At 47.5% G+C, this 20,070-nt stretch overlaps 1 protein-coding gene across 2 annotated transcripts; it reads left to right on the top strand.

The window, feature by feature from the left end:
• The first annotated feature begins 2,204 nt into the window (after positions 1 to 2,204).
• ZIC3 (Zic family member 3) lies at positions 2,205 to 13,485 on the top strand. 2 transcript variants are annotated; one of them, XM_040999819.1, is made up of 3 exons: positions 2,205 to 3,813; positions 4,910 to 5,073; positions 12,930 to 13,485. In XM_040999819.1, exons 1-3 carry the CDS (start codon positions 2,754 to 2,756, stop codon positions 13,074 to 13,076), a joined length of 1,371 nt encoding a protein of 456 aa, XP_040855753.1. In that variant the 5' UTR covers positions 2,205 to 2,753; the 3' UTR covers positions 13,077 to 13,485. The 2 variants fall into 2 exon arrangements, with proteins under 2 accessions (XP_040855753.1, XP_040855752.1); XM_040999818.1 differs by lacking the exon at positions 12,930 to 13,485 and adding an exon at positions 5,858 to 6,830.
• Positions 13,486 to 20,070: the final 6,585 nt, after the last annotated feature.

Below are 20,070 nucleotides of genomic sequence, written 5' to 3'. Positions count from 1 at the left end.
ACAAGGTCCCAATCCTGTGGCTGCCAGGTGGGAACTCTGGCATTGGTGCTGACCCAGCACCCAGCTACACAGCCTCTTCCTCTTGATCTGCCAGCCACCAGAACTGCATCTCCCCCAGACCTGCTCAGTGAGGAAATCCAAACTCTTCCAAACTATTTCAAATCTACTTGCCCAGAGGCCATGGGGGTTGATGGCAGTGAAGGAAGGTAGCTGGAACAAGGAAATAAAGAGTAAAGTGAAAAGAAAGGAGAGGGGGGTAGAGAAAGCAAAGGAATCCTCCCTTTTTGTAAACCTGACTCCAGGGAATCCATTTGCATGGTTTAAGCATATTTGTTCTCTCCTGAACACCCCCCTCTGCCTTTCCCTTTCCCCCCCCCCAGCCTACAATGAGCTACCTTGCAGCCATCCTTGGTGAGATCAGGATGTTGTAATGTAACCCAACAGTTAACTCACCTGCAAATCTGGGGAGAGAGCTCTGGATTTGGAGAGAGAACTGGGGTGCTTGATGAGAAGGGGTGACTTGGTAAGAACTGCTAGCAGCTGCACTTTCTGCCAGCAAAGCAAGGAGGTGAAGTGGTGGCCAGGCCAGGCAGATCCGGAGGACAGGAAGTGGACGCTGCAGTTAGAAAGCGCTGCGGAGGCTGTCTCTCTCAGAGCCTCTGAACTTGATCAGTGTTCTGTTTGGTACAGGGAGATGGCGGCTAAGCTGTAACGCTGCCCTAGGCACCCGAGCCTGAGGCTCTCCCGCTCAGAATGGGGCAATCACAGCTATCATCTTTTGGCCTTTTCATTCTCAACCTCCTGCATTCTTCCCAAATGCTTTGCTAGAGCAAAAGAGAGAAAGAGAGAGAGAGAACGAGCATTTTATAGCCGGGTCTTAACCTGGTCATTATGTCCAGAAAGACTACCACACACACACACACACAGCCCTGGAAAGTAAATCCTTAAAGGATGAGCCATCCGGGAAATCGCTGTGTGCGTCTACCAGTAGGAGTGCAAGGGGTGGGGAGGCGGGGGCTTCCATGTCACAGGTTCCCATTTTGCCACTTCAAACTTGTTTTGCTGGAAAACGTTTAGAATTCTAAAGTGATTTGGAAAGCACACTGATACTGTGGGTCTTACGTCTTCACTATGTGTTCAGTGTGCTGTGTGAATGTGCTGCTTAGGATTGCTTGTGTGTGTGTGTGCATGTTTGTTTCTGCTTTTCTATGTGTGTAAATGTCTGCTTGGTTGTGTTTAGTTGTGTGGTATTGACTATGCTGCGTGTGCTAACTTGTGTGATGTGTATAGTGTGTTTTATGCAGTGTATTTGTTTACTGTGTTACTGTTACGTTCAGGTTCCCTGGTCTGCACTTGTGTTCAATTATGTTGTCTATGTTGGCAGTGTTGTGTGGGTCTGGTGAGCCTGGTGAGGGAGGGGTAATCGGGTAACGGCGAGTGCAATTACTACTGAAAAGGTGGCGAACAGCCAGTTCTCTTGAGCGCAAACGTAAGTATTTGAAGTCTGCCGTAAGTGTAATTTCTTTTGCTTGGGCCTGGGACGGTTGCCGGCATCCTGGGGCACGGACAGCGACGTGAGTCCGGTGGCCTTAGGGACTTGTAGTAGCTTAAACGGCAGATGTAACCGCTGCACGGAGAGCGCCAAATTTTAGCGCTCCGTCGGGGATCTGCACTCTGCGGCTGCCCGCTGCGGAGGGAGCAGGCTCTCAAGGTGAGGATGCAGCGGCAGTCCCAACCTCACTGGACGGACAGACGGCGCCGCTCCCATAGCAGAGGCGGGACGACGGGACCGCTCTTCGCAGGGAGAATAGTTTGTTTAGCTAAAGCGGGTAAAGAACGCGTGAGGGGTGCTTGCACGTTTGGGAGCTGGGAAACAGCCCAAGCTGCAGCCCGAGAGAGGCCCGACTGCGCCCCGCTGCAGGTCGGCTCAAGCTTGGCCCCAGTTCCTCGCAGCCGCGCAAACCCTGCGGAGCCCACTCGCGAGTGCCGCCGCCTCACCTGCCAGGCGCCCGGCCGCTGCCCAATCAGCGGCGGTCGCTCGGCCGCGGCTGCCATATTTCCCAGATCCGTGCTGCCAATCATTGTTGTGACGACCAATGAGAGTTCGGGCCGGGGGTCAGGTGACCGCGGGCCAGTTGGTTCCCCATTGGCGCGCTGCACGGCCTCCCGCTCGGTTTATGTGCAAGGAGTGAGTGATTGACTTTATCAGTCCAAGGACATTACTCTGGAGGCGAAGAGGCTGGGACTCGCTCGACAAGAGGCGAGGATCGAGCCTGCTTATAGCCAGCTCACCGCCTGCCAGTCGCGATCCGGCGGCTCTGCCGCTTGGGGCAGCCCAGGAGAGAGACTGGTAGCCAGGGAGCCTCTTGGCCCCGCGGCTCGGCGCTCTCTGGGAGAAGAGGGGTGCCCGGGACAGGATTGGCAAACTCCGCCCTCCACTTATTATTTAGCTTAGTTTCTTTGTGCGCTCCAGTTAGTTTGCTAAACCAGACCTAGTTCCTGAGTCTTTTCTCTCCCCCCCCCCTTTGCTGCCTCCTCCTCTCCCCCTCCCCCCACCCACTCCTTCTTCCCCTCCTCCCTCCTATCCCCCTGCAGGAGACTCTGGCAGCTACGGAAACTTGCAGCCCCTGGTAACGCCTTGGGGTTCTTTGACCAGCATCCCACAGCTGCCAACCCTCTCCTGCTGCTGCACTTCGGAGAGCTGCACCCTCGCTCAGTTAAGCCGGATCGTCAGTGAACACAACGCCCCACCCATGACGATGCTCCTGGACGGAGGACCGCAGTTCCCGGGGCTGGGAGTAGGCAGCTTCGGGGCGCCGCGCCACCACGAGATGCCCAACCGTGAGTCAGCCGGCATGGGGCTGAATCCCTTCGGGGACTCAACCCACGCGGCTGCCGCAGCTGCTGCCGCCGCTGCCTTCAAGCTGAGCCCGGCCGCGGCGCACGATCTATCTTCCGGCCAGAGCTCGGCGTTTACGCCGCAGGGTTCGGGCTATGCCAACGCCCTGGGCCACCACCACCATCATCATCACCATCATCACCACGCCAGCCAGGTGCCCAGCTACGGCGGTGCTGCCTCCGCTGCCTTCAACTCTACGCGCGACTTTCTGTTCCGCCAGCGCAGCTCTGGGCTCAGCGAGGCGGCCTCGGGCAGCGGGCAGCACGGGCTGTTTGCGGGTTCCGCCAGCAGCCTACATGCTCCAGCTGGCATTCCTGAGCCCCCTGGCTACTTGCTGTTTCCCGGGCTGCATGAGCAAGGGGCCGGACACCCTTCGCCCACCGGGCACGTGGACAACAACCAGGTCCATCTGGGGCTGCGTGGGGAGCTCTTTGGTCGCGCCGACCCGTACCGTCCGGTAGCCAGCCCGCGCACGGATCCCTATGCGGCAGGCGCCCAGTTCCCGAACTACAGCCCCATGAACATGAACATGGGCGTGAACGTGGCGGCCCACCATGGCCCGGGCGCCTTCTTCCGTTACATGCGGCAGCCCATCAAGCAGGAGCTGTCGTGCAAGTGGATCGACGAGGCTCAGCTGAGCCGACCGAAGAAGAGCTGCGACCGGACCTTCAGCACCATGCACGAGCTGGTGACGCATGTCACCATGGAGCATGTGGGGGGCCCGGAGCAGAACAACCACGTCTGCTACTGGGAGGAGTGCCCCCGCGAGGGCAAGTCCTTCAAGGCGAAGTACAAACTGGTCAACCATATCCGCGTCCACACGGGCGAGAAGCCCTTCCCATGCCCTTTCCCGGGCTGCGGGAAGATCTTCGCGCGCTCTGAGAACCTCAAGATCCACAAGAGAACGCACACAGGTAAGGAGGAAGGCAGGCGGGGCGCCGGCCCCGGAGCGCACGGGGACCTCAGGGGGGCAAAGGGGTGGTGGCCACGGAGAGGGGCGGCACCCCGCCGAGGCCGAGCCGAAAAGGAGCGCTGTCAGTGCCCCTGCAGCCCTCCCCCCCTCCCCCCCATCGCCTCTTCCCGGGCCGACGGCTCCACGGTCTCGCGAACTAATTGGGACCTCCTAGCACCCAGGAACAAACTGGTGCCGCCTCTTTTTGTCTCCCTTTCTAGGTTCCTAAGAAGGGACTCGGAATGTGTTGAGAGCATATTGCTTACAGGCGATTTAGCTCTCCGCACACATTCGAAGAAGGCCACCATACAAATGCTAATGAAAACTAACTTTCCTCTTACTTCCGCTCTTTTTTACATTTGATTGGCACATCTCCTAATTAAATGACTGATACTTTTGTCAAACTATTTTTATTTGGAGTTCCAGGTTCAATTCAATGCTCCGAGAGGAAAGCTAAAGTATAGAAAAGACACCACGGTTTCGTGGCTTGTTCAGAACATCTTGTGAAAAAAAAAAAAAACTGTAGCGCCTGGATTGATATAGTTTTCTCTTTTCCAACGTTAAATACGGCTCCCAAAGGCTTTTAATACTGGGCTTAGCAAAACCACTGCATTTGAAAGAGACAAATTAAAAGGTACAAAGAAGCAGCTTGAGTAGGATTGTCCCATCCCTGGCCCATTGTCCCGCCTAGCTCGGTTGTGCCGAAGTGCCGCGGAACTGGTCCTTGCAGTGGGATTCTTGGGACAGGTGGGGACGAACCACCCTTTGGAGAAACTGCCCAAGCGCCTGGAGCCTTGCAGTCCTGCGAGAACAAAAGGATGCTGGAGTTCTGGACCGATCCCGGCCCAGCCCCGTCCCGGACGGTCACTCCTTAGGGCATCACTCCACCAAACGCTCTCCATTTTTCTCCAGGGAAAATAGATGCCGCCGCCGCCCGCAGTAGGCGCTCCCTCTCCGGGAAAACCGCCCGGCAGGAGTCCACTCTTCGTTGCCCGGCTTTGGGAAACTCTTAACCCTGACTGAATTTTTCCCCTCCTTTGCCTTTTTGCCTTTGGCAGGTGAGAAACCGTTCAAATGTGAATTTGAAGGCTGTGACAGACGCTTTGCCAACAGCAGCGACCGCAAGAAGCACATGCATGTGCACACCTCGGATAAACCCTACATCTGCAAAGTGTGCGACAAGTCCTACACGCACCCGAGCTCCCTGCGCAAACACATGAAGGTAATTACCTCTTTATTAGTGGTCGGCGGTTTGTAAACACTCGGCCCTACAGCGGGCCGAGGAACGGAAGTGCCCACTGTGGCAAATCTACTGTCCACCAGGCTCAATCCGATTTACTCTAGCGGTGACACCTTGAACACATTTTGGGGACCCGGAGGGTGGGGCGAGAGAGAGCAGAGTTGGGAGGAGGAGGAAGCGCAGGGAACAGTGGGTTGTTTAACTGGGAAGCTCTAGCCGAGCTCGCCGGGCTGGAGGTTGCAGCGGCTTCTCTTTCCCTGCTCAGGCCGCGGCAGGAACACACTGTGGCGCCACCGAACTCGAGGGTGGGCGCTTCATTCGTCTTCTAGCTTCCGATAAAACAATAGGGCCAAGGAGCAAGGTCTGATCCATCCTCCCCACCCCCCGATTGTCTAAGACGTCCGCGGCGCCCAGCACCTCTGTGCCACCCTTCTTTGGACCTGCTTTCCGAAGCTGAAAAGTGATTTGGGGAAAACTGGGCCCAGAGCGACTGTTTTACACAGCCCCTCCGGCTAGCCAACTTGGAAAGCACTTAGGAAGTGGCTCAACTAAAACGGAGCCCTCTATTCCCTTTGCTCTAATGCCAGTGGTCAGATCGTAGCTGGGTTGTTGCGAACCTTATGTGGGTTTTCTAGACATTGGTAATACGGAAAATTTAATTGGGTCACTGGGCGGTCTGTTAGAGTGCTTAAATTCTGCTCTTGTTTTTGCTTGCACGTTGCCGGTTGGAATTATATTCATTATAATATATACATGTTAATTTTAGGTTCATGAATCTCAAGGGTCAGATTCCTCCCCTGCTGCCAGTTCAGGCTATGAATCTTCCACTCCACCCGCCATAGCTTCTGCAAACAGTAAAGATAAAACCCCTTCTGCAGTTCAAACTAGCGCCAGCCACAACCCTGGACTTCCTCCCAATTTTAACGAATGGTACGTCTGAGGACAAACACAAACACACACCCTGTTAACAGTAGAACGGACCAAATGCATTTTACAAAGGAAACTGAGGCCAATGAAACGGAAATGGAGTTTTAATGCAAGAGGCCATACATAGGGCTACATCTTGTTCGTTGCAGTTATCCAGGAAGGTTTTGGGCAAGATCCAAAAGTAACCCAAGCCCTTTTCTCAGGATAAGGAAATGTTTTGACATTTGAAGGTTTTTTTTTTTTTTTTTTTTTTTTTTGCAAAATCTTGTCACTGCTTTTTCCTCCCCTTCCTCTTGCTCTGCACATTCCATCCCTAAACTCCTTAAATTCATTTTAACGCTTGTCCTGTTTCTTGAGAGGAAGTTACAGAAGGCTTGGTGGTGGTGCTGATGTTACCCTGATGGAAATTCTTCGCCTTAGTGGTGATTGTTTAAACTCTCACAGTCTTAAACCGTGCCAAAGTCCTGTTATGTCTTGAACTTTTCCTCAAAGCATTACACTTGTGAATGTATCTTTGTCTAATGGGGTCGAAATTGTTGTTCAGTATTTTTTCAGGCTGAGGATGTGGTGTTACGCTACACAGATTGTGATGTTTAGTATACAATTGCCTTTTGTAATAACTTTTCTTTGTAAATACATATCCATTGATGCCATATTTATCGTTTGTAATTTAATTATTGCTACAAGTGCCGGGAACTGAACAATATTTATGGATAAATGTTTTCTAACAAATTCTGTACAGCTTTTGATTATAACTGCTTTAGCATTAAAAGTTTATTGTTTTGAAAGAGGAACACAGAAGTTACGATTTTTGAACCACTGACTCGGTTCTCTTGTGACAGCCTCCTTATTCAAAGAGGCTTCGTGAGCAAATTCAGTCTTGTGTGTTGGTATTTATAATTCACGCAGATCCCTTTTTTAATTATTAAATTATTTTTCTATTGCAGTAGAGATTCCTTACCGTGTCAGTGTCCATCTGGAAAGACCCTCCTCTCTTTAGCTCAGATGGTTGTTTAAATGAGAGTTTAGATGTTTGTCCTGGATTTTCGGCATGCAAATCAAATATTACTGATCAATGCAGTTAGTGGCCATGACATCTCAATCTTGTGCTTCAAAGAGTGAGAGGCCGGATTTAATCATCCTTAGCCTACATATATAAACATAAGGTAACTTAACGAATTTTCTGTCCCTTAGTTCTTTATTACCTTACATGAAAATGAAAATTGTGGCAGGATGCATGTCTGTTCTATCTAGTCACCCATACACCTATATATATGTATCTATGATTTATCTAATCTGCCTATCAAAATATCTAGCTATCTATATATTTTCAAATGATAGCATATGTCTGCAACAATGGTGATGAGGAAGGCCAGTTGAGCAGTGCTTACTTATGGTTAAAGTGCTTCTTAAAATAAATGTAGTCCATTTAAATTTTGGAAGGCAAAGGCTGATTTGTTTGCTGTATATAGTTCAGTTCATAATTGCCACGATTATTCATAACATTTATATAGCGGTGTAATAACTGCAGCCGGTCTGATATATTGTGGAAAGAAAAACATTTGCAAAATATGTATTTTTAAAGTTCATGGTTTGTAGGCAAAGTTGTTAAGAGCATTGTTTCCATTAAAATCAATAACAATGAAAAACGGTTGTTTGCTTTGTGATAAAAATGCTAGCAATCTATTTACTCTTCACTGAAAACAACTCCTTTGGACAAGCAGTTCCTTTACAGTGGTTATATGGCAAAGAAACTGATGTCTATTTTGGGGTTGGAGTGGGTAGAGAAATGAGACCTTTTTTTTTTATTAGGGTGCTGTTTTTTTATTTGAGAGCCCAATCTCTGCGTGAATGCCAGAAAGGTGGAGATAAGGAATTGTAAAGTACTTAGAAATGTAATGAATAGGCTTAAGTACCTCTTTCTCGTTAAGGGGCAGCGCTCTAGGTTTTTTTGGTGGCAGTCCATTTGGTATTTAATCATTTTCAATTCTATCTAAAGCTTTGTTTGTTGTTCTTTTTGAAAAAAAAATAAAGCCTTGGCCCATTTTATTTATGTTATAACATTTTTTGTATTTGGTGCCCTATTTATTTTCATGTTCCATAAATCAGCCTGATGTTGAAATGCTTGGGGAACTGATGATTAAAAGAAACTTGGATTCCCTGGTTGCAGTTGAAGCTATCTAGTTTAAGTTATGTGCTCATCTTTGTCGACAGATAATTATTGACCGTTTCTAATTGCAAGTTGCTTTGGAGGCCTTTTTTCCTTTCTTTTTTTCCTTTGGTGGAGGATGGTGTCTTTTCGATTTGAATTCCAACAACAGATTGGGATGACTATGCATGTAATCTGAGCAGGTAATTGGTCAGTTTACCAGTCCCAGCTTAGACCTTCCAAGCTTGACCTTGACATTGAGAGTACTAGACTAGCTTCCTATTTGGGGAGCTTTCCTTCACTTTCAAACCAGAGCTCATATTTAAATGCTCCGGGTTTTCAAGAGAGTGTAGATTCATAAAGACGGCCTCTAAATGTGTACCACTGGTAAGCTTAAATACTGTTTTCCTTCTGACATATAGTGAATTCCCACAATTTCTCCGTTTTGTCTACACCCCCAGTCCAACCCAACCCAACCCTGAAGAAGAATGATGGATTGGGTGCAAGTGTCACTTGGAAACAGACTTTGCCCAAATTAAACCCATTATATAACTCCTCAGGGGATCCCCAAGGGTTTTTGTTTTTCTTTTCAGTAGTTTTGAAATTTTCCTACTATAAAATTTTAGGGTAATGTGTTATGCATGTCCTAAGAGTGGAAGACTTCTGATACCAGTGATATCTGCTGTGGTAAGAGAATTTAAAGCTTTACCCCCTACTACCTCTAATTCAGGTGTAGCATATCGCATAATTAGATCCTCAACCATTGTCATCTGTATAGCAAAAACAAAACAAAAAAAATCATCGTGGTAGAAAACTTTGTATTTTTTTTACAAATTTTCTGTGTGTAATTTGGCTCTGAAGCACATATTTATATTCTTGAATTTTCAGTCAATAAAGTTAACACAGCCACTGCCTGAAAAAAGAAAAATATAATAAATGCTCAAGCCGGAAGTCCAGGCTAGGTTCTTAGTCACTTACTTGCCATGTTTCTTGCTGCACCTGGTAGAAACCTTTGTTTAAAGTCCACTAACTTTTCAACAGCGAAGCTAGCATCCAAAGAGAACCACCGTTAGAAGAGGAAGGCAAGTATAGGTTGGGGCAAGGCAAGCCTCGCTCCTTCAGTGTGGGAGGTTCAAGAGCAGGATCCTAGCTGCACGGGGGTTGGGGGCGTGTGGAAACCAATACCAATGGACTCACAAAGCGCCCACGCACTCACACGCGGGAAAGTGGCTTCTGGACATGCTCGTCTCTTCCCCCGCCCCGCGTTGATGTCTGCTGCTTTCCCCACGGCTCCTTCTCCCTTTTTTCCTTCCAAAAGATCCCACTATCCTCAGCAAATGAGAAAATGTGAAGCAGCGTTTTAACCGAGTTGAAGCAAGACGTGCCCGTCCCCTGCAGAGCGGATCTTCTGGCCTCTTGTCCTCATCTTCCAGTTGGGCTTTGGCCAGGCAGGTCTCGGAAGTCGGGACACCGGCTTCACTGGCCCCTGGCCCCTCATCGGGGAGCCCAGGGTCCCTGTCCACACTAAGTAACTGCAAGTCCTTGTGCAGGCCTGAGCCAGGGGGAGGGGACCTCATTTCCTAGGGTCAATTCTCTCGCGGTTTCTGCCCGCTGACCCTTTGACCTCCACCTACAGGGCCCTTGGCGGCCGTAAGCCGGAGGTCGCCCGGGCTCCGAGGACGCTTCGCGCCCCATCGCCTCCGGGCCTCATTAGGACGGCGGGGCTGTAAAGCAGGAATCGGCCGCTGCCTAATCCGGACCTGGGGTCAATACGAGCCCAAACAATGGTGAGCTCCGAAGGCCACTGCGCAGCACAGGCCGCAAACTTTGTGTTCGTTTTTCTAAGGCGGTGGGGGGTGGGGCGGTGGGGAAGGTGCTGCTGTTGCTGCACCCTCAAGGCAGCTTCGCCGCTCGGCCTGCACTCCGCGGCCGTCCCCTCTCCCGACCCTTCGGTCTCTCATCACCTGAGTAGGAGGGGGCGACGGGGCCGCCGTCCTGATTGGCGGCCCGCGCAGGGGCCCGACTGGCGGCCCGAAGGAGGCCACCTCTACACCGGGAACCCACTTTGAAGTGGGTTTTTAGCAAGCACGTGTTAGAGCCAGGCCAGGGCCGCGCGGGGACCCGCTGGGAGGAAAGCGGAGGCTCCGGCCGGGGCCCCAACCCCTCCCCGACTCCCCGTGGCTCCGGCCTTTTCATGCCGCGGCCGGGGGCCGCTGGATCTCCCCCCGAAACACCCCGCGCCCCGACTGCCGCGCCGCGCGCAGGCGCACAGCTTGCAGCCGTCGGGTCAGATTGTGCTGCGAGGGGGTGGGGGGAGAGTTGAAAGCAGCTTTGCAGTGCCCTGGTATCAGCTGAGGCTTGAGGGAAAGAGAGAAGGATTCGAGAAGGGGGGTTGGTTTTGGGGCGGCTCTGGAGTCGCGAACATGGCGGCCGGATGCGAACCCCCGCTGCGCGCAGCGAAGCCCAACCCGAGGGCTGCGGAACGGTCCTGTGCTGGAAACTCCTTCGCTCTGGCGATGGAACGCAAAATTGTTCAGAAACGAAGCATGCAAGTTTTTTTCCCGGGCATTGTCCTGGGAGACTTGTCTGTCTTTATGAGGGTTGGGGTGCCTAGGAGTCCTGGACAGAAAACCCGGTCGAGGCCCCCTCACTCTCCCGGCCTGCCTTAAACATTTCTCCCTGGCTCTCGAGTCGGAGCTGCCATGGTGAATTGTGCCCCAGCTGGGATTCCACTGCAACTTAAGAGTTCCTAAAAATGCGCAAGGCTGGATACTGTGTTCGCTTCCCAGGCCAGTGGTGATTCCGTGAGCGGGGTAAAACGTACCTACAATTTCTAAATAGAATAGATTGTTTCCGATCTGTCAACATACACTGCAAGTTCAAGCCCTACACATCTCATTTCAGTGTGAGCGTCTGAAAACACAGGGGTATGTGTTGTGTGCGCTGGCGCGCGCCTCAATTACAAAGCTTACGTTAAGGTCAAGAAAGAAAGCAAGCCACAAGCCCGAAAACTTGGGTTTCATCTATTGCTTCACTGCCTTAATACTCTTACAAAAGCAACAACTCTGGGATCTCGAGGTAGAGTTTTCCCCCGCAGGGGTGGGGGGTGGGGCGAAATGCTGTGGATTCACCTTAGGGAGAGAGAAATCTGCTATTTAAAGGTGCCGTGATTGGCCCCCAGCTTCTCTAGGCGAACTCCTCCAGGTTGCGTCTTGGCGGAGCCCAGCAGTAAAGGCAGCGCTCTAGGGGTTGCCCCATGCCATTTGGGCTCCTGAGGGAGTGGGCCAGTTACGAGGGCCACCTTGGGACGGGCCCCAGGTGGGTGGGCAAGTCATTAGCAAGACTGGCCCAGATCTGGGGTGGGGGGAATCTGCAAAACAGTGCCTTTATCTTGCAGAAGACAATTGATGGGGTTGTCTTTCCTCCTTTTCAGTGCACAAAGCAGATCGCTTTGGAGCAAGAATTTGGACTATGCATTTAAGTTGGCTCGCTTTGCATTGGAAACCTTCGGGCAATTAAAATAAGCTTGCCCCGTAGTAGTATTTTGTGTTTTTTTCTTCTGCCAAAGAGATTGCAGCCTCTGCAGCAGTTTGGAAACTTATTTTGAAATTGCCACCAAGCATCTGGTTTTTTTGTTTTGTTTTGTTTTGTTTTTTGTTTTTTTTTTTCCTGTGGGTGAAATTTCCTTCCCAGTCCCAGCCACTTGCCCCCACCCCCCGCCATCTTTGGAGAAATTAAAGGAAATAAACGGTGCTTGCTGTATATATTTCCATGCTATAGTTCGTGAGCCTGAGGTTTGAACCTTTTCCTGTCGAAATCTCTTGGTATCAAAAGCGTGGGGGTGGGAGTGGGGGTTCATTAAACTGAAAAAAAGAAAAACCCTCTAGCCAGTAGTTAGACAGGGATATGGCCCTTTAACAGTGATAGAGCTCAGAATGTTTCTTTTAAATGGACTTCAGAATCAAACGAAAATGCTTTGGCTGACTGTGTCCCCAGGATACCTGCAGTGTTCTTTGGGCCATTTGACGTGCTGAAAGTGGGTGATTTTCATAGGAGTTATGTGAATGGAATTTCTCAAAACCCAGGCAAGTGATGAATTAGTAGGACTCTTATATTTGTTTGAGTGATGACTTCAAAGGGCGCTGCTTTTCTCACTGAGCTGTGATTTCTATCATAACTAGTGAAATATACAGCTTGCAAAACACTAAGTTTGCAGGTTGTATTTGAATGGAGATGATTAGACACCTTGTGTTGCTAGTAACTTTTAGCAGGAGCATAACTTCTTCGAATATTGGAAAAACTCATTTCCACAAAATTTTTAGAACTAACAAAAACGTCCTCATTTACGAAGTATCCGGCAAACCCAGAAATTTTGTTTTCCATCTTACGTTCGTGCTGTTGACTGACGTTTACTGATGGACACACAGAAATCTAAGTCTGCATTAACTATCAAAATAGCTTGTGCCAGATGTCACGTTTGTGTTTGAGCTCCTATTAGGTGTATATGTTGTCTAATGGGCCTTATGAAATTCTAACCTGTGCAAAGAACCATTTGATCAGAAGGTGTTAAAAATAAGTAATTCCATCTTCTTTTGTTGTTGTTGTTTGCTTGTTTCCAACTCGTAACTGAAACAACATTTCCACGTATTATTTTATGACATTCTTCTAACAAAAAACTAAAAAACATGTGGCCTGTCTTGACCTATCTGCAGTTCCTTTTGTGTGTGTGTGTGTGTGTGTGTGTGTGTGTGTGTTTTGCTAGTGTTGTCCTGCTTGGTATCCCAGACAGTCTCTAATTCGTGATGAACTTGATACTGACGTTGGTATGCAGCAGCCAGCCCTCCATAACTCTCCCTATCCTAAATGCAGGGTTAATGCCGTACCTACTGTGCAAGAAATGATTTACTGATGAGGTTTCAAAGAAAATCACATCAATTTGGATGTCTGTTACCTTGAAGTGATCATTTTAAAGAGTAGTAACTTCTTCCCTAGGTATAAAAAGACTATTTTCTTCTTTGGGTATATTTCATTCTGTGTTGAGCAATCATTTGTGAAATGGAAAATCAAACCCACCCCCCCCTCCAATTTAGTACTTTTAAATGGGAAGAGGGAGGTGAAGTTTGGCCTAATTCCTAACTCAATCTGCCTTGCTTGGATCTCGCTGAAAATCTTTCTCAAATGTCTGCATTCCACATGTAGAACTGAAAAGTCTAAGACTCAAAATGTGAATGCTTGCTTTGTTACTTTCCTGTTTGTATCAAATGTCACTACCCAGCATCCCTACAATTGTTCTACGACAAATGAAATCTTTGAAATTATTCTTGTGATTATTGTTTTATTACAGTAACAGCTCTAGCACAGCACATGCATAACCCTGATTAACCTGTTGAACTGTGACAATTTGCATCCCACGCATGTTTTTCATCTGATAACTGGGCTTTTTCATTAAGCGATGATACTGGTGGTGGTGTCGTGGTGAACCCTCTGAACATACCCCAAACAATGGTTTTGAGCTCCAAGGCTGAAGGCCAGAGCCTGGGGAGGGCAGGCAAAGAATTCAGAGCCAAGGATCCACTGGGGCTGATTGGAAGGAAGGAGTGGAGGCAGGAGTTTCCAGAGAGGGGAAAAATGCATCTGAAGCTGCACTGTTTAATTGAGAAAGGGAGGGAACGATAAAAATAAGCAAAAGATGAAAAGAACTCTGGCATCCAGAGAGGGGACACTGCAGCATTGCATCATATTGTGGCACATGTAGTATTTAGAAACAAAAAGTGCTCTTTGGGGTAGGCATCTTGGCAACCATTGTTCAAAACAGTATCATGTGCTGGCATGGTATGTAGGCTAAACTTCCACCTGTGGCACTGGCATCCCGTATGGCTGCTCTACTTCTGGATTCAGCTCCCTGCTCAAGTCTTTTTTTTCTAAGATTTATTTATTTTTATTGGAAAGTCAGATATACAGAGAGGAGGAGAGACAGAGAGGAAGATCTTCCATCTGATGATTCTCTCCCCAAGCGGCCACAATGGCTTGAGCTGAGCCGATCCGAAGCCAGGAGCCAGGACCTTTTTCAGGGTCTCCCACACGGGTGCAAGGTCCCAAAGGTTTGGACCATCCTTGACTGCTTTCCCAGACCACAAGCAAGGAGCTGGATAAAAAGCTGGGCTGCCAGGATTAGAACTAGTGCCCATATGGGATCCCGGGCATGTAAGGTGAGGACCTTAACCACTAGGCTATTGCATGGGGTCCTCTCTGCTCAAGTCTTAAGAAAACAGCAAAGGATGGTCTAGTCCTTGCACCCATGTGGGAGACCAGCAAGAAACTCCTGCCTCCAGCTTTGATTTGGCTCAACTCCAGCCGCTGTGGCCTTTTGGGGAGTGAACCAGCGAATGGAAAGTCTCTCTCTCCCTCTCTATCTCACTCTCTGTAACTCTGGCTTTCAAGTTAAATAATTTTTTTTTGAAAGGCAGATCAGATTTATGAAGAGGAGAGACACAGAGAAAGTTTTTCCATTCACTGATTCACTGTCCAAGTGGTCGTTGGGGTCTCCCACATGGGCGCAGGGTCCCAAGGCCTTGGACCATCCTCTACTGCTTTCCTAGGCGACAGTCAGGAAGCTGGATGGGAAGTGTTGCAGCCGGGGCACCAACAGGCACCCACATGGGATCCCATTATTTGAAAGGTGAGGATTTAGCCATTGAGCTATCGTGATGGACCCAAATTATATCTATCTATTATTATATATTATATATATATATATTATTGTATATTATATATATGGTCCAGTTAATATATGTGTATATATATATTTAACAAAACACAGCATCATGGAATATATGTGTTATTAAACCACAAATCATTAATTAACTGCAATATTGGAGAGCATGAAGGTAAGTTGCAGAGATTCTTCCAACTCATACTTGATTTCTCATCTTTATTTTTTTTGAGGATTTATTTATTTTTATTTGAAAGGCAGAGTTACTGAGAAAGAAGCAAAGATTTTCCATCTGCTGATTCTCTCCCCAAATCGCCACAACTAAGCAGGTCCTAAGCCAGGGGCCAGGCACTTCCTGTCCCCTTACCACCAGTCTCCCAGACAGGTGCAGGGACTTAGTCTAGGCGCATTAGCAAGAGGCTGGATCAGAAGTGGAGCAGTTGTGACTCTCACCAGTGCCTTTACAGGATGTCGGTGCTATAGATGCCATCCTAAATTTAACATCTGCAATCTAGCACGATCTGTAAATGGCTGGTCATCAATCTGTTTATTTGGCATGATGGTGCCATGATGAAACAGTGTGAAATTGCAGCTTGAATAGACTACAGTGCTACTGTCTTTTGGATCTAGTTTTATTAAAATTTTCAGTAAGTAGGCTGATGATATTGTAAACCTTCAGTAGTGGGAGGAGAGCTCATCTCCCTCTCATTCTTGCAGTTCATTGACATAAAAAGTAGGAGATTGCACCAGTTAGAAAAAGGCTACAATTCTTTGATTCTCTGCTCCCTGAGACCTGACATTTTTCTATCAGCCATGAAAATGATGGTTAAAATTTTTGTGTTTTCTTTTGGAGAACAAAAGCTGTGCTCTTTTAGGTGAGCGATGGAATACTAGAATGGGATTGTTGGGGAAGCCTGTGGAAAAGTAATCTACAAAGTTGGGCATGAGCTAGCTGCACCATGGTTATGGTATCACCTAGAGTTGTTTCAAGGACTAAACCAGAAACTATCCCTAAAGAACCTGTCACAGAGCAGTCCTTGAGCAAATGTCAATTCCCTCCTTTTATCCTTGCAGACAGCTACAGTCTTGTTGCTTTGGGGTACTCTCCCATTTTAACATTATGGAATATTTTACTAAATACAAACAATGGTTTGTACTGGGGTGCATGTTAATTCAATTTTCAGGAACTAGATGGAGATTTGGGGCATCTAAGAAATACTGCATTTCATAAGCATAATCACTACTCAGGCATGTGGGTTTATGAGCATAGCTATGAATATTTAAATACATACAATTAAAATGTTATTAAATGCCTGCTTCTTATCTTCCATTGAATAGACTTATTCTTAGATAGAAGTAAGCTGTGTGTTTAAAATCTGTAAACAGGATAATTTACCGGTTTAATTGGATATAATGTTTTTCTTTCGTCAACAGTTTGATTCCTATATTAGAATTCAATGATAATTTGACAACATTAAATTGATACTCACATGTAACCAAAAGATTAAAACTTCCGTCTTAAATTATTCAGTTTTTCCCTACTAAATTTATGCTTAGTATTATGCTAGTGTGACTGCAGAGTAATGAGACGGATTTTATTGTGGAGCCTGAACATAAAACCCTGCAAGCAGTTCCCAAAGAGGAATTCTGAAATATTTTGATCAATATCAGTAGTCTTCGAACCAGTTACCTCTCTCCCTCCCTGGGTGAGGGCTTCATTTAGATTTGGAACAGCAAAACAAACAGCAGTCACCAGTCTTGGTACTTTCAAGCTATGCTATCGGATTTCTTGATGTTTTAACAAGTACCCTAGTTATTTTATTTTGTGCTAATAAAACTGAGTCTTCACTAAAGACTTTGCAAAACACTGGACTAGGACAGGAAGAAACATGATTTTCAGCTGTAGATCTCTTATTCAGTAAAACAAAGGGGCACAGGGCTCTTCCCGGAGGAGCAGTCTGAGTAGGAATCTGCTTCCCCTTGATTCGCGGACTGGAGGCTTCCCAGCGCACTGAATGACAATAATGGTTTTCTTTGGAGACCTAAGAATTATTCCTAAGCATTATTCCTTTCTTCCTCCACTTTGTCTTATATTTCTTCCTGACCCTTTTCCAAATATCCTGCACTGTCAACAGGGCAGGGACAGGGAGGAGAGAGTGGGGACAGGAGTCGGTCCTGTAAAACTTACTGTGAGTTTTACTGCTTGTTATCCAGAAAGAGCCAGGTACTGGGAAGGAAGATGCCTGACTCGTGCAGTGCTGTGGGACCACCCCGGCCAGGTCCTACAGGTCACACAGGACATTATATTAGGGTCCAAAGGACTTTCCTAGATGTGGAGCTGAGCCAATCCGATCCAAAGCCAGGAGCCAGGAGCTCTTCCAGGTCTCCCACATGGGTGCAGGGTCCCAAGACTTTGGACCGTCCTTGACTGCTTTCCCAGGCCACAGGCAGGGAGCTGGATGGGAAGCAGGGGTGCCAGGATTAGAAGCGGTGCCCATATGGGATCCCAGAGAGTGCAAGGTGAGAACTTTAACCACTATGCTATCGCGCCGGGCCCTGCAGGCTAAGTTTTAAATTACTTACTGTGTATGCCCCTCGAATGATGTAATAAATATCCTAATGACCTTTGGCAGAAAGAAGGCCCCCATCCCTATAAACTGGAGTCTGAAAGAAGTGTTTCAGTGCACAGCATTCCTGCTCTTGTCGCCTCTCATTGTACTTCAGTTGGGGGAAAATCTAACAAACAAAACAAAACAAAGCAGGTCATCAGAAAATTTCAGTTGTGAAACAATAAAAAATGTTATTGCCAACAGTTTCTTCTACAGTTGTCCCAGAGTCAACAATAGAAGGCTGTTCTTCATGGTTAACGCATCGTAATATCTTGATGTAAATCCCTTACATAGACATGGTTTACAAAGGATTCAGCGTTAGCATCAGCCAGCTACACTCAGATCTTCGTAGCTAATCACCATCGGAGGATGTCATTGCGTGGCTAGCTGATATGGTTTCTTTGGAGGCCTGACTATCCTTTACAGAAATGATTTAGTCACGCTGAGATGTCAAATCTTATTGGCTGTGATGATTACATAATCAGGTGTTTCATTAACCTCAGACCAATGACATATTAAAGCAAGGTGCTCACTTAAGCAACCTGAGTGCTTTCAGTGGACTCCTCGCTCGCCAGGGTCTAGCTGCCAGCATGTTCCGCTGTGTAACAAGCTGATCTCTTACATGGAGCGCTAGCAGCTCAGGTCCTTCCCACCAACCACGTCTTTGATAAAGCAGTCTTTCGAAATCATTCTGCACTTCAGCATTTCTCTTTTCTTCCAGTGCAGTAGTTGTGCTTCCATACATCAGACATCAATTCCTTATCATTACAGAGGCTACTATGATTTCTGAGTCAGATTTCCTTGTATCTCAGTCGTGGCAAGTGATCTTGCTTCCACTGAATGGTGAATGCCAGTGACTGACACACAGTCTTTAAGGCACGAGGTCGCACTGCGAGTGTGAGACGGTGGGGAAGCATTCTCACAAGACTTTCCAACAGAGTAATACCGTGGAAGAGAATGAGTGGGAGAGGGTAGTGGAGTCTGAGCTTGGGACACACAGTAGACATCTTTTGTGTTGTTTCGCTGTATGTTTTGAAACATCCTACCACCTTCACAGTGCTGGAGAGCGTCAGTTTTAGTCATTGCTCTGATGAAAGGAAAACTCACACGGCCCAACTGGCAAACACGGATGCAATTCGTTGTTTAAGGAGCACTGCTTAACTGCATAGAGCTGAGGAAATCTTAATCTGTAGTTTGCCTGTGTCTGGATTGCATGCATCTGGCTCCATTAGATTCCCTGTAATTGCATACTGAGTAATTACATAATGCAGCTATTTTAACACTGAATTTAAGCCCAAATGCTGTTATTAACTGTGTAATCACTTTGGATAAGTGTATAACTGGAGTTTACTACTTGAAATAAGAATGGAGGACATTAACCATTTCCCCATTTTAAGAGAAATGAAAATCTCAAAATACCTTCGAATTACGATTGTTTTCCAATTGGTCAAATATTAAATTGGAAACTACATTGCAATGATAAATGACAAACTTAAAAAATTTATCTATTTTTATAGGAAAGTCAGATATACAGAGAGGAGGAGAGACAGAGAAGATCGTCTGTCTGTTGATTCACCCCACAAAGTGGCCGCAACAGCAGTAGTTGAGCCAATCCAAAGCCAGGAGTCAGGAGCTTCTTCCAGGTCTCCCATGTGGCTGCAGGGCCCCAAGGCATTGGGCCATCCTTGACAGCTTTCCCAGGCCACAAGCAGGGAGCTGGATGGGAAACAGTTCATATCCTGGCACCCATATGGGGTACTGGTACATGCGAGGCAAGGACTTTAGCTACTAGACTACTGTGCTGGGCCTGGTAAAAGCCAAATGCTGAGAAAATACAAATATTTTGTCAAATGTGTTTTCTGCTTTAAAATGTTGTTAATTGGGCCCGGCACCGAGGCCTAGTAGCTAAAGTCCTCACCTTGAACGCACCAGGATCCCATATGGGTTCCGGTTTTAATCCCAGTGGCCCTGCTTTCCAACCAGCTCCCTGTTTATGGCCTGGGAAAACAGTCGAGAATGACCCAGAGCCTTGGGACCCTGCACCCCTGTGGGAGACCCGAAAGAGCTCCTGACTCCTGGCTTTGGTACGGCTCAGCACTGGCCGTTGCGATCACTTGGCAAGTGAATCATCTTACAGAAGATCTTCCTCTCTCTCATCTTGTCTGTATATCTGACTTTCCAATCAAAATAAATAAATATTTTAAAAAATGTTGTCAATTAAGCATTCACATACAGTATAATATGATTTAATAAAGATTAAATCATTTGGGGAGAGTGCCATGGCTTAACAGGCTAATCCTCCACCTTCAAGCACTGCCATCCCATATGGGCACAGGTTCCTGTCCTGGCTGCTCCACTTCTCATTCAGTCCCTTGTTTGTGGCCTGGGAAAGCAGTAGAGGATGGCCCAAAGCCTTGAGATCCTGCATCAGCGTGGGAGACCTGGAAGAAACTCCTGGCTGCTGGCTTTGGATTGGCTTGACTCTGGCTATTGCAGCCATTTGAGTAGTAAAGCAGTGGATGGAAGATCTCTCTCTCTTTTTCCTCTCTTTAACTGCCTTTCCAATAAAAATAAATAAATCC

This window comes from Ochotona curzoniae, unplaced genomic scaffold (assembly GCF_017591425.1).
Source record: "Ochotona curzoniae isolate NIBS_2020 unplaced genomic scaffold, NIBS_Ocur_1.0 scaffold_1852, whole genome shotgun sequence".
Lineage (NCBI taxonomy): Eukaryota > Metazoa > Chordata > Mammalia > Lagomorpha > Ochotonidae > Ochotona > Ochotona curzoniae.
The sequence above is the reverse complement of the archived record's forward strand: the minus strand, read 5'-3'. Positions and strand labels throughout refer to the sequence as shown.